General features: G+C 38.8%; 1 protein-coding gene across 6 annotated transcripts in view; it reads left to right on the top strand.

Moving 5' to 3' along the window:
* CEP95 (centrosomal protein 95) overlaps positions 1-13,847 on the top strand; it is a 66,081-nt gene extending 52,234 nt beyond the window's left edge. For all 6 annotated transcript variants that reach the window (XM_060082883.1, XM_060082882.1, XM_060082881.1 and 3 more), the window contains 9 exons: positions 5,245-5,381; positions 6,156-6,245; positions 7,366-7,495; positions 8,272-8,441; positions 8,550-8,624; positions 9,813-9,965; positions 12,772-12,918; positions 13,210-13,281; positions 13,570-13,847. In XM_060082883.1, coding sequence (XP_059938866.1) covers positions 5,245-5,381; positions 6,156-6,245; positions 7,366-7,495; positions 8,272-8,441; positions 8,550-8,624; positions 9,813-9,965; positions 12,772-12,918; positions 13,210-13,281; positions 13,570-13,746 — 1,151 coding nt within the window. In that variant the 3' untranslated portion in view covers positions 13,747-13,847. The remainder of the gene's footprint in view (positions 1-5,244; positions 5,382-6,155; positions 6,246-7,365; positions 7,496-8,271; positions 8,442-8,549; positions 8,625-9,812; positions 9,966-12,771; positions 12,919-13,209; positions 13,282-13,569) is intronic.
* The last annotated feature ends 997 nt before the right edge of the window (positions 13,848-14,844 follow it).

Genomic DNA, 14,844 nt, shown 5'->3' on the forward strand with positions numbered 1-14,844 from the left:
CCCACATGCCGTGGAGCAGCCGGGCCCGTGAGCCATGGCCACTGAGCCTGCGTGTCCAGAGCCTGTGCTCTGCAACAGGAGAGGCCACAGCAGTGAGAGGCCCATGTACCGCAAAAAAAAAAAAAAAAGCTTTTAAATTTAATTAAGTCCCATTTTTTATTTTTATTTCCGTTACTCTAGGAGGTGGGTCAAAAAAGATTTTGCTGTGGTTTATGTCAAAGAGTGTTTTTCCTATGTTTTCCTCTAAAAGTTTTATAGTGTCTGGTCTTACATTTAAGTCTTTAATCCATTTGGAGTTTATTTTTGTGTATGGTGTTAGGTAGTGTTCTAATTCCATTCTTTTACATGTAGCTGTCCAGTTTTCCCAGCACCACTTATTGAAGAGGTTGTCTTTTCTCCATTGTCCGTTCTTGCCTCCTTTGTCGTAATTTAGGTGCCCATATGTGTGTGAGTTTATCTCTGGGCGTTCTGTCCTGTACCATTGATCTATATTTCTGTTTTTGTGCCATTACCATACTGTCTTGATTACTGTAGCTTTGTGGTATAGTTTGGAGTCGGGGAGCATATTCCTCCATCTCCGTTTTTCTTTCTCAACATTGCTTGGTCTTTTGTGTTTCCATACGAATTGTAAGATTTTTTTTGTTCTGTGAAGAATGCCATTGATAGTTTGATAGGGATTGCATTGAATCTGTAGATTGCTTTGGGCAGTATAGTCATTTTCACAATATTGATTCTTCCAATCCAAGAACATGATATATTTCTCCATCTGTTTATGTCATCTTTGGTTTGTTTCATCAGTGTTTTATAATTTTCTGAGTACAAGTCTTTCGCCTCCTTAGGTAGGTTTATTCTTAGGTATTTTATTCTTTTTGTTGCAATGGTGAATGGGATTGTTTCCTTAATTTCTCTTTCTGGCTTTTCACTTTTGGTGTATAGGAATGCCAGAGATTTCTGTGAATTAATTTTGTATCCTGCAACCTTACCAAATTCACTGATTAGTTCTAGTAGTTTTCTGGTGGCATCTTTAGGATTTTCTACGTATAGTATCACGTCATCGGCAAATAGTGACAGTTTTACTTCTTTTCCAATTTGTATTCCTTTTATTTCTTTTTCTTTTCTGATTGCTGTGGCTAGGACTTCCAAAACTATGTTGAATAAGAGTGGTGAGAGTGGGCATCCTTGTCTTGTTCTTGATCCTAGTGGAAATGCTTTCAGTTTTAATAATGCTTGCTGTGGGTTTGTCATATATGACTTTTATTATGTAGGTTCCCTCTATGCCCATTTTCTGGAGAGTTTTTATCGTAAATGGGTGTTGAAGTTTGTCAAAAACTTTTTCTGCATCTACTGAGATGATCATATGGTTTTTATTCCTTAATTTGTTAATGTGATGTATCACATTGACTGATTTGCATATATTGAAGAATCCTTGCATCCCTGGGATAAATCCTACTTGATCATGTTGTATGATCCTTTTAATGTGCTATTGGATTCTGTTTGCTGTCTTCCTTTGTGACTTGAGGATTTTCCCTAATAGTAGCTTAGATTTTTCTCTTTATGTTTTGTGTATCTAAGTTTCTGCTTTGTGGTTACCATAAGGCTTATATAAAACATATTTATAACAGCATATTTTAAGGTGATAAGTTGAAACACATATTAAAGTTCTACATTTTTACTTTCCCTTCATTTTATGTTTTTGATGCCACATTTTACATTTTTTTCCCTTGTGTATACATTAACAAATTATTGTAGTTATAGTTATTTTTACTATTTTTGTTTGTCAGTCTTCATACTAGATTTGGTATTTGACTTATCATCATTATAACATTAGAGTATTCTGAATTTAAATAATTATTTATCTTTACCAATGAGATTTATACTTTTCTATATGTTTTCTTGTTACTAATTAGCACCCTTTTATTGCAGCTTGAGAAAGTCCCTTTAACAGAGTGGCCTAGTGTTTAGGATTCTAGACTTTCACTGCCGTGGCCTGGGTTCAGTCCCTGCTTGGGGAACTGAGAACCGACAAGCTGCACGGTGCAGTGCAGCCAAAAAAAAAAAAAAAAAAAGTCCCTTTAAAATTTTTTGTAAGGCTATACTAATGTTGATGAACTCATTCATTCAGCTTTTGCTTGTCTGGAAAGCTCTTTATCTCTCCTTCAATTCTGAAGGACAGCTTTGCTGGGTAGAATATTTTTGGTTGCAGTTTTTCTTTCAGCAGTTTGAATATATTTTGCTGTTCTCTTCTGGCCTGCAAAGTTTCTGATGAAAAATCTACTGATAGTCTTATAGGGGTTTCCTTGTACGTAACAAGTTGCTTTTCTTTTACTGCTTTTAAGAGTCTCTCAAATTAAATTTGACAGTTTAATTATAATATGTCTCAGTGTGGGTCTCTTTGGATTTATCTTATTTTAAAGTTTCTGGGCTTCTTGGATCTGAATGTCTTCTTTCCCCAGATTAGGGGAGTTTTCAGCCATTATTTCTTTGTATAAGCTTTCTGCCACTTTCTCCCTTCTCCTTCTGGGATCCCTATAATGTGAATATTGGTCCACTTGATGGAGTCCTTTAAGTCATCTTCACTTTTTCTCATTGTTTTTTGTTTTTGCTCTTCTGTTTGGATGAATTCCATTGCCCTAAGTTGGCTGATGCTTTCTCTCACTTCACCTAGTCTGCTGCTGAACTCCACTATTGTATTCTTTTTTTTTTAATTAATTAATTTATTTTTGGCTGCGTTGGGTCTTTGTTGCTGTGCACAGGTTTTCTCTAGTTGTGGTGAGCAAGGGCTACACTTCATTGCAGTGCGTGGGCTTCTCACTGCGGTGGCTTCTCCCACTGCAGAGCACAGGCTCCAGGCATGCGGGCTCCAGAGTGCAGGCTCAGCAGCTGTGGTGCACAGGCCTAGCTGTTCCATGGCATGTGGGATCCTCCTGGACCAGGTCTCAAACCCATGTCCCCTGCATTGGCAGGCGGACTCTCAACCTCCATTATTGTATTCTTTAGCTCTGTGATTTGTTTGGTACTTAAAATTTTCTTTTATTATTTTTTAAAAATATTTTTTTATGTTTGGTACTTTCTTACATTTTCTCTTTGTTAAAATTCTCACTTTGTTGAAATTCTCATTGTTCTCCTGACCTCAGTGAGCATCCTTATGACCATTATTTTGAACTCTTTATCAAGTAAATCCTTTATCCATTTCATCAAAATCTGTTTCTTGAGTTTTATCTTGTTCTTTTGTTTGGAACGTATTCTTCTGTTTCTTCATTTTCCTGACTGTGTTGGTTTCTGTGCATTAGGTAAAACAGCCACTCTCCCAATCTGGAAGGAGTAGTCTTGCAATGGAGATGACTCTTTTCAGCCCATCCCTAGCTCTTGATTGGCTCTCAAATCTTTGTGTTTGTCCACACCATTTTCTTCATTCTTAATGGCTCCTAGTAGATTAAGGTGTGCCACAACCCTTTTTGATGTGGGTTTTTTCTCATGTGTCACTCAGCTAGTGTCTGGATTCCTTTCAGAGGGAATTATTCCATATTTAGTGTAGGTTTCAGTGTCTGTGGGAGGAGGTGAGTTCTGGAGCCTCTATTTTGCCATCTTGAACTGGACCATCTCCTCCCTGTCTTTATACTTTAATAGCATTGTGTTACTTGTCTAAATATACTATTATGTTTTTTTAATATACAGGTATATATTATTCTGCAACTTTTTTTTTCTATTAACATTGTTTTAAAAATCTATGTTGATACATCCAGTTCTTCATTTTAACTACTGCATGACTGAGTTCATACAGTGTAACCCATTTGTATGAGTATGTATTTTTATTTATGTATATATATGTCCCCCCCACCATTGCAGGGACATATAGATTGTTTCCAGATTTCATAACTGCAAACAGTTCTGCAATGAACAACCTGTAAATATGTGCAGAAGTTTCTCTGGGATCTATATCTACTAGAATTGCTAGACTGAGGAGTTTACACTTTTTCCCATTGCCAAATTCCCCTCCAAAGTGATTGCACCAGTTTGTACTCATATCAGCAATGCATGACAGTTTCTGGTTTGCCACATCATTGGAGATGTTTCCTACTGCTTGTTCAAATAATTATCCTGTCTTCCACCAACTAAAATTTTGCATGTTTTCCATTCACTTTTATCGACTTTGGTCATCCCTTGTTTCTCTAGAAGCATTCCATTTCTCATCCAAAATTTCCTTTTCAGTTTTGTTTTGTTTACTCCGAGTACTTTTCTGTTCTCTTGATTATTTCATCTGTCTTCCCTTAAATTTGACTCAGGTAATCTCTAGGAACCCTCATCCAGTAACCTACATGTTTCCCTGACATGTACATTGTATCCCATCTTAAAAACACATTATAAGTTAAAATGTTATTTTTATTGGCTCTTCAGTTTCTAAAGAATACATTGCGGACATAGTAAAAGTGTTATTAAAACATCATTTAAAATAGATCATGCAAGTCAGTTTTACTTAACATCTTTAAGTTTTAAATTAATTTGAAAGATTTGAATTAAAAGAGTGAAGAGAAAAATAAAAGCTCAGGGACATTTTAATTTTCTGGGAAAATTTATTTAGAGGGGTATCAAACAAATTTCCTTGACCTTAGAGCTATATTGAATTATTTGCTTTTCCAAAAACGCATGGAGTCCCCCTGCTCACAATTAGCAGATTCCTGAGCATATTTATAAACGATGGAACATAAAAAGGTTTGTGGAGGGAAGTAATTCGTTAGATCTCTTAGGCAGTATGGAATTAGGAGGGCTAGATTGCTAAGTAGGGAAGAAACAGGACTGCTTAAAAATGCTAAACTACAGTAACCTTTGCGTATAAGCGTTCTGCTTTATAAGGATGTGTATATGTACTTACAGCCCCCTCCTCAGCACCTAGATAGGTAAAAGGATAGCAGACATACAGCTCAGATGGCTTTTTCTCCTCCACCACCACGAGTACTAAGTATAGGGCTTTGTGTGCAGCATGCATTCCACATGTTGTTCCATTTTCAACCCAAAATTGAATATAGAACCTTAATACTTCTTTGAGACATTTTGAGTACACATTATGTGCATTAGTCTGTTTGCTTGGTGTGATTAAACATATAAACAAACAGAAATTAGTTACAGGAGAGAGTACATTTAGCACATCCATCGTCTCTTTGGATTTGGTAACAGTCAACTATTTGGTGCCCACTTAACATTTCTGACTGTCAGAAACTGATGGTACATGTCTCTCTTGTGTTGTAGGACTTGCCATGCATAGAAAGCCACCCTCCAGATCTCATTCACTTTCTCCATCTCCAATTAACAAAAACAAACAGTTCCACATGGAGAGAAGGCAGCGAAAGCCAAAAGAAACAGCTATCCGCCGACTGCAAGCAAAGGTACATCCCATCTCTTGACTGCCATTAGGCAGCAGGCATTACCATTTACCCTTAGCCAAATGCTACAGTGAACATGCTGTTGAATGCTGTTGACTAAAGGCTTAAAATGCATTTAATATTCTTGAGCTGAGTGGATGACAAAATTATGTGACATAGCTTTTATGTCCCCCATTAGGGAACATAAAACTTGTACTCATGAAACTCTAAAAACTAACCTTATTAGATATAGCTTAGTCAGTACTCTAGTGGGTTAAGAAAGTATATCCGTGTAGACAGGCATTTTCAGAGGGAGCTTTAGAAATGAAGAGAATTTGAGGTGGATTAAATGTGACTGGCTATTTGAATTACAGATAGGATGAAAATGCCCAAACAGGGTTCAACAGGAGAATGTATGATTACTAAGGAAGACTTTCTACTGTGGAATAGGGATTTTGAAATGTAGCATAAATTTAGAACACTTAAGTTGTTTGCTACATTATGTTTTATAATGGTGAAAACAAACTGATTTAGATGTCTTAAAATAACATGTAACTTCAACTCAAGTGTGTATCAAAATAATTACAGAAACTGTGAGGAAAAAAAATATATTATGTAAAGTTGTGTTTTATGTCCCAATTACGTATCTGTTAAATAATGTGTATTTAATGATATATATAGCCTGAAAGGAACTTTAAAAAAGTGAATGGAATGGCAGAATCTTAGATTGATTTTTTCCTTCATTTTCATTTGTATGTTTTTAATAACTATAATATCATATGGCCTTTTCCCCTGTAGGCAATAACTGAAGCATTTGAAAAGGAACTAAGAAGAAATAAAGTTCAAGAGAATATTGGACCTCTAGGAATAAATGACGAGGAGGAAACAGTGGGTAAAAGTCTCTACTGTAATAAATGCCATTTGATCAGATCAGTGGAAAGTACAGAGATGATCTTTTTAAAAGGAAAAAAAATCAACAGGGCCTTCATCATTATTAGCCCCTTAGAAAAAAGCAGAATTTCATTTCATGATGTGGGATTTTCTTTTATTCATAGGTAGGCAAGTTGCTAAAATGTGGCAAGACATGGTACCCAAAACTAGTATTTTTCCCTCCTGCCTAAAACTTCCATCAGTTTTTAAGGGCTTCTATTGCTTATCAGTTCACCAAGGCTTTAAAAGATAGTCCAGGCTGACAAGTTAAAGAGGGAGAGTAAAAGAAGACAGGAAATCCCAGTTGCTCCGTGCCTGGTTGGAAGACACCCAAAGCATAACTTTTCGTTGCCTTTCAAAAGAATAGTTACAGAAGCTAAATGAAAGCATGGAGAAAAAGCTTATGCTAAAATGTTCATAAAACAGAATATAGCGTGCAGTGTGGTTATAACTAAACGTCGTTTAAGAACTTTTTTAATGTACGTGGAAAAGGTTGTCAAAAGAAGCAAGTACATCAGAATATCATTAGTAGTTGTATTTAGGGTGTGGGGCTATGGCAACTATGAAACTTGAAAAAGATTCAGTGCTTTTTCAAATGCCAAAGGACGCCAGAAACTAAAGAGGCGTTTAACTTAGAGTAGGTAAATAACCAGACTGTAGAAAAATTTTTTAATTAATTTATTTTTGGCTGTGTTGGGTCTTCGCTGTGGTGTGGGACTTCTCTTGTTGTGAAGCACGGGCTATAGGTGCATGGGCTTCAGTAGTTGTGGCACACGGACTCAGTAGTTGTGGCTCGCAGCTCTAGAGCGCAGGCTCAGTAGTTGTGGCACACAGGCTTAGTTGCTCTGCGGCATGTGGGATCTTCCTGGACCGGGGCTCGAACCCGTGTCCCCTGCATTGGCAGGCAGATTCTTAACCACTGTGCCACCAGGAAAGTCCCCATACTGTAGAAATTTGAAGTAAGGTGGTTTGGCTGGGGATTATGTTAGCTATTTTTGTCCCTATGTAATGTTTAAGATGATGTATGAAAGAGTTATTAGACTTCTCATTTCTATTCTGTTTTATATCTGTTCCTAAGGAAAAAATACACAGAGCAACTGTTCATAAAGGAACTCCAAAACATAGTCATCCCTGGAAGATTTACTCTAGAAAAACCACAACTCCAGGTCCAAGAGGTGGCTTGCCAAAGCCAAATAAAGCAGTTCCAAGTAAGAACCACAAAATTGTACTTTATGGAAAACTGGCATCCTTTGAAGCTGTGTGCTACATGCCAAGGACACAGCGCTGAGAACCAGCATCTACCAGTCAGCTGGAGAAAGTTCCCTCTTCTCTCACTGCCATATGCTAAATTTCTGTAAAGAGAGAGAAAACTCTTAAATGAGGCATTTCTCTAAAACTCTTAAATATATACCAATGTATTGGCACCAAAGGAATGTGATGGCTATGACCAGCTGTTCCAGCTTTAGCTTCACTCTGCTCACTCATGCTGGTTGTCTTTTGTTTCTGGGAAGTTGGTAGAACCAAAGGGATGCTCCAAAGCAAGCAGAGGGCCTGTCCAGTTCCTGTTATACTGACAGTTGGTGCCAGGGTACAGTTTCAAAGACCACTGGCCTTCTAACTACATCCCATCAGACAGAGACTTAGACTCGTCAGCCCTCCTGGTAGGCAGTTTGACCACACACACAGCATCCACCCCAGGCGCTGAATCAGCTGAGCAGTTAGGATGGACTTCACAAAACCAGCATGTCATCAATCAGAAATGTTGAGGTTATTTTCATCCTTACTAGTAATTGGTTATCCCAATCAGAGAAGGAATGCAAAAGTAATAACACACTTTTAGAATTGTTCTTTTCAGGCTCAGAACCACATCACTTAGATAAGCTTTGATCTCCCAGGAAGGTGGGATGAGATTTCTTCTTAAAAGCTGTCAGCGAGTTTCTCAGATTAAGAGCATCTTTTTTTTTTTTTTTTTTTAACCTTGCAGTGAAAGTGAATGAACACAGTCTCCTGCCCCTGATGCTGGAGCAGTTTCCATTTCTCTATGTTTCTGGTCAAACACTAAGCAAAATGTGGAAACAGCAAATTGCACAGGTTGAACAGCTCAAAAAAGATGCATATAGAGAAAATCGATCAAAGAAGAAACTCCAGGATGAAGTAAGATAACTGTCAATTAAGCATAGGAGTATAAACCAAACGGGCAGAGCTTCTTGATAATCTAGTGAATAGAATTATTGACCTCGTTTCCTTGTATCCCATTTAAAGATAGAAGAAGCCTTGAGAAGGCACGACCTCCTTACTGTGCTTATCAAGAAAGAATATGAACATAACAAGAGACTGGTAAGTTATATTAATTACTTTTATTTGTACCAGCTGGGCAATATCCCCACTGACTCATACCTCTTACACTTACCTGTGGAAGCATTTAGGTCTTTAACCAAAATTGATGAGAGGGTAAGGTGCTAGGTACTTTTTGTACACAGTTTCATTTAGTCTTTATAGTAACATAATAGAAACGTTTTCTATGAAATGGAAAACCTGAAGCTTTGAGATGTTAACTTGCCCTGGGTCCCACCATAATCAGCAAGGACAAGGTTGAGATTTTAATCCAGGTCTGTCTCTACCTCCAAGCCTCTTCGAGGTACCAGGTGGTTATAACTTAGTGTTTTTTGTCCTCTCCCTTCTTTCTCAGGTCCCAAATAGAAGGCTGAGGTTGTCTATGCCTCCATTATAATTTGGACTGAGAGTCGTACATAGTACAACATTATCCTCTGAGTATCATGAAGGGGGAGGACAGAGATCAAAGACAATAAGCCAGAGGAAGAAACTTGAGTATAGAGATAAGCAATGAGAACTATAATTCTAAGCAGTTCCAGAGAAAGAAGGGGAAGCCATCAGGAACTGCATATGGGGCTCTGGTGTGAGGGAAAAGAAAACAAGTGTCTGGACACCTAGTTGAAGGCTTTGTGTACATGACTTCATTTCACCCTCACTACTTTGCTAAGATATCACCTAATTTCCTTAGTTTTGATATAGATACTTCTGTTAACTCAAGCTCTGCTTGAACATCTTTGAGCGTGCCAGTTTTCTGCTTTTAAGCAGGCATCTGGGTATGGCTTAGATGACTCCCTGGTGAAATGGGGAGATGAGATTCTCAGTCCATGAGGATTGTTGCTGCTCTCTGCAGCCTTGGGGGCTTATTGGGGCAGCTCTTTTTTTTTGGCTGCACAGCATATGGGATCTTAGTTCCCTGACCAGGGATTGAACCCACACCCCCTGCAGTGGGAGCGTGGAGTCCTAACCACGGGACTGTGGGGCAGCTCTTCTGACTGAGGTGATGAACCTACTAAAGACTAAAGGATTTCTGGGGACGGACAGGCTTTCACACTCTATGCCCAGCCAGCAGGCTACTGGCCCTCCATACCTGGCTTACTGCCTGAAGACATCGTGTTGGGGAGTGGGACACATGAGAACACCAGAGTCTGTCTTCCTCTTGTCCTTACCTCTTTTTCCCCTTCCCTTTCTTAGCAAGACTTCAAGGACCGCATTCATAGGCAGAAGTTGACCCAATCAAAGATAAAAGAAAACCGGCAGCAGAGTGTTCGTGCCCGAAAATATTATGATGATTATAGAGTTCAGTTGCATTCAAAAATGATGAGAATGAGGACCCGGGAAGAAATGGTAAATATTGCTTTTCTGTCCAATCCAGTTAAGAAGGTAAATTTTGTCTGTTACCTTGTAGGACCACCTTCTTTGTGACTCTTGTCCCAGTGTGAATCCAAAATTCAAATGCAAGTCCAAAATGCTGGCTAGAGTTCAGACTTGCCCACACCTCATTTTATTACCCCCATAGTGCATCCCAGTCTACTGTCTCTACTGCCCTTGTCTTTTTTTTTAATTGTTGTTGGTTTACAATGTTCTGTTAATTACTGCTATACAGCAGTGATTCATATATATATGAATATAATATATATTATACATATATACATGTATATATATTATATATACACATTATTTTATATATATTCTTTTCCATTATGGTTTATTGTAGGATACCGAATATAGTTCTCTGTGCTTTACAGTAGGACCTTGTTGTTTATCCGTCCGATATATAGAAGTTTGCATCTGCTACCCGCAATGTCCCACTCCATCCTTCCCCCAACCCCCTCCCTCAACCCTCTCTCCCTTGTCAGCCACCAGTCTGTTCTCTGTGTCTGTGAGTCTGTTTCTGTTTGGTAGATAGGTTCATTTGTGTCATATTTTAGATTCCACAGATAAGTGGTATCTTATGGTATTTGTCTTTCTGACTTCACCTAGTATAATAATCACTAATTGCATCCATGTTGCTGCAAATGGCATTATTTTGTTCTTTTTTATGGCTGAGTAATATTCCATTGTATATAAATACCACATCTTTATCCATTCATCTGTTGATGGACATATACGTTGTTTCCATGTCTTGGCTATTGTGAATAGTGCTGCAGTGAACACAGGGGGTTCATGTATCAGTTCAAATTAGTTTTTGTCCGGATATATGCCTGGGAGTGCAATTGCTGGATCATATGGTAATTCTGATTTTAGTTTTTCTGAGGAACCTCCATACTGTTTTCCATAGTTGGTGCACCAACTTACATTCCCACCAGCAGTGTAGGAGGGTTCCCTTTTCACCACACCCTCTCCAGCATTTATTTGTAGACTTTTTAATGATGGCCATTCTGACTGGTGTGAGGTGATACCTCATTGTAGTTTTGATTTGCATTTCTCTAATAATTAGTGAAGTTGAGCATCTTTTCATGTGCCTCTTCATCTGTATTTCTCTACTGTCCTTATCTTAATGTGAGGTCTTAATTCCCTCTGACCTCCCAAGTGTCGGTACTTCTCCAGGACACCTGCTTTAGGGGTTTGGGAGCACGTTGTAAGAGACAGGAATTTAAGGTGTGATTAGATGACCTTGGATTCCACTCAAAACCAGGAAAATAATGTAGGACAGATAATGCTGTGAGATCTTTCCACAAGGTATTTGCTATCTCATCCTAATCAAGCTTGGGATTCCAAACTACCAATAAATTTCATCTCTAGAGTAAAACATTAAGGCAATTATACTTAACGGGACTAAATACTCTGAAATGGGTCATACTATTTATCCTCATTTCTAGAGGATACTACTAAGGCTTTGAGAGGTTAAGTAATTTGACACTAAGGCAGTACTGCCAGCTGATGAATGCATGACTGTACTTTAGTAAGAATTCTTGATCAATCAGTGGAGGACAAGTGAGCATATCCAAATCCTTTGAACAATTTGTATACCTGTGGCCTAGTTAGATGATAACCACATGGCCCTCAGTTGTGTACATGCAGTGTTTGTTTCTACTCTAGGGTTCTTTTCCTATATACAAGGCTGCTTGAGAGTTCTTTTCTGAAAGTAGTAAAGAATCTTTGGGATACAGGAAAAGATGCTGAATACCATTAGTCATTTAAGAAATACAAATCAGACCCACAATGAGATAAACTCTCACCCACTAAGATGGCTAAAATAAAAAAGTGCTGGCAAGGATGTAGAGAAGTTGGAACACACATGCAGGGCTGGTGGGGTTATAAAACGGTGCAACCACTTTGGAATACAGTCTGGCAGTTCTTCAAAAGGTTAAACATGATTCAGCACTTCTAGGTAACTATACACAGATGTTCACAGCAGCACTATTTATAACAGCCAAGAAGAGGAAACAGGGCTTCCCTGGTGGCGCAGTGGTTGAGAGTCCGCCTGCCGATGCAGGGGACACGGGTTCGTGCCCCGGTCCGGGAAGATCCCACATGCCGCAGAGCGACTGGGCCCGTGAGCCATGGCTGCTGAGCCTGCACATCCGGAGCCGGTGCTCCGCAACGGGAGAGGCCACAACAGTGAGAGAGGCCTGTGTACCACAAAAAAAAAAAAAAAAAAAAAAAAAAAAAAAAGAAGAGGAAACAACGTCTATCAGTTGGTGAATTGATAAAGTATGATATATCCATACAGTAGAGTATTATGTGGCAATGAAAAAAAGAATTTCTTAGTGATTCATGCTATAATATAGATGAACCTTGAAAAAGTATGCTAAGTGAAAGAAGCCAGATACAAAAGGCCACATACTATATGATACCATTTATATGATATGTCCAGAATAGGTAAATCTATAGGCCTAGAAAGTGGAGTAGTGATTGCTAGGGGGAGGGAGGGGGAGTGGCTGCTCATGGTTATGGGGTTTCCTTTTGGAGTGAAGAAAATGTTCTGCAGTTAGCAGTGATGGTTGCACAACTTTGAATATAGTAAAATCTACTGATTTATACATCTTACAAGGGTGAATTTTATAGTATGTGAATTATATCTCAATAAAGCTGTTACTTTATACTGATTGTATTTCACAAAGATGTTTTTACATACCTCTAGTTGGGCAGAATTTTATTCCTCCATGAAAATTCACCATAACTATTTTCCTGACTAAATAACTGGCAGATATTTAAGAAACTGTTTGAAGAAGGTTTACAAATTCAAAAGCAAAGATTACGAGACCTAAGAAACTATGCCAAAGAAAAGCGAGATGAACAAAAGAGACAACACCAAAATGAACTGGACTCGATGGAGAACTACTATAAAGACCAGGTGGGTTCACCGCTGCTAGTGTACAGTCTGACGTGCTTAATCCTGACCGCCCAGTGTCAGACAACAGCTTAGTCTGCTGAACAAGTAAGCCTCCACATATTAATTTGGAACTTGTCACTATACAGGTTGGACTGACTGAAATTTAAGGTAAAATAAGCTAGTGCTTGACCACAGTACAGACTATTGCCCTATTTCCATTAAAGTAAAGAAGATTTTAAGCCTATGAACATAAGAATTGTTAACATTTAGACTACAGACAAATATAAGGTTTTCTCTCTTCCCTGTAAACAGTTTTCATTGCTGGCAGAAGCCATATCACAGGAACGTCAAGAGCTCAAAGCCAGAGAGAAATCCCAGGCCCAGGTAATAATTAACAAGATAGAAATCATTTATTTACATTTTTAAGAAATGGAAAACAACTGTACGACACTTTTTAAGGGCAATGGAGAGGATACTAATAAGATCGAGCTACGATTCAAAACATGTATTCTGTTATTTTAACTTTACCTGTTCAGGTCTCCGTAAGAGCTGCTGCGAAATTATTACAATTACTGCAAAAGCTTGATGAGCAGGAAGGTGGAGAGGGAATAAAAATACATGAGGGCCTGGATCAATGTTGTGAATAGCAGGATGACATGAATTCTCTTTTAGATGTTGTATAAGGTGAAGAGGGAACTGAGATCTAAGATGGAGAAGGAAATTCAACAGCTGCAGTACATGATAACACAGAACGACGATGATGCTTTCTTCCGGGAATTGGAAGCTGAGCGCTTCAAATCTCGGCTTCATCTGGCTTCCTTTCAGTACAGTAAAAATCCCTTCCTATGAGGCCAGACTTCCTAAGTGTGGACTTTACTGGCTCAATTCTAGCTCTGCCCTGGTAAACAATCTAACCCAGAAGAATCATTTCTAAATAACTTATCTATATACTGACTCTAATACTTTTTATGAAATAACTTTGAAAATAAAAATTTTCTTGAAGTTTATTGCTTTGAATTTATGACCTAGAACTTTAAAAGAGGTGCACGAAAGCAACTGAGCAGCCAGCTTCTGAAGCCTATTGCTGTAGGTGAACAAAACCAGTAAAAAAAAAAAAAAAAAAAATAGCACTTGAGGACCCCAAAAAAGATCTCTAAATCAGAAAAGAGCTAAAGTGTGGGCTTGTCATTAGAGACGGGACTTACTTAGGGTTAAACCTTAAAGATACGATGGTTAAGTGTGTGTAGCTTTTTCACATGGAGGCTAGATGAGAATTTATGCATTATGGCTTCTGTCAATCAGTTGGGAGGGGCGACAGGTGTAAGGCCCTTGGTGCTCAAAAGCGCACTAGTGATTGCAGGTGGGAAGGAGGCATAATGGACTTGAAGTAGGCAAGAGTACACCAACCCTATTTCTAGTATGGGGGCAGATGAGGAAGAAGAAAAACCCACTCCAGGGTGGTGTCCTTCCTGGAGAGGAGGGCTTCAGTGAAGGCCAGGAGCTGGAGGGAGGCTTCAGAGCAGTTGAGCATATGGGGAATTACTGATCAAAGCCAGAGAATGGCAGAGGGCACCAGAAAAGGATTGGAAGGGAGAAGAGAGGTTCCCATTAGGGCATATAGGGAATAACATATATGAACAATAATAGAGGCCAGGGAGGCCAGGAGGCATGATGGGGTGGGATCTGATTATCCTGCAGAAAAGTGTAGGCAGCTATATCCAGTGCTGTGGTCCCAAGTGCTGCCCTTTTGGAATGGCAGCTGACAGTGTAGGGCCTGTAGGCAGGGGCTTCCTGGGTTAAAGACTTGGAAGATGGCCAAATTTGGAGCATCATGAAGGAGAGACATGCAGATAGCTGCAATATATATATAGTGACAAGTCAATCAGTGCAGGTGAATGGACAGGATGGGGGAATGCACAAGAGCTAGAACATAAGTTCTAAAATGTT

Source organism: Mesoplodon densirostris, chromosome 18, assembly GCF_025265405.1.
Source record: "Mesoplodon densirostris isolate mMesDen1 chromosome 18, mMesDen1 primary haplotype, whole genome shotgun sequence".
Classification (NCBI taxonomy): Eukaryota; Metazoa; Chordata; class Mammalia; order Artiodactyla; family Ziphiidae; genus Mesoplodon; species Mesoplodon densirostris.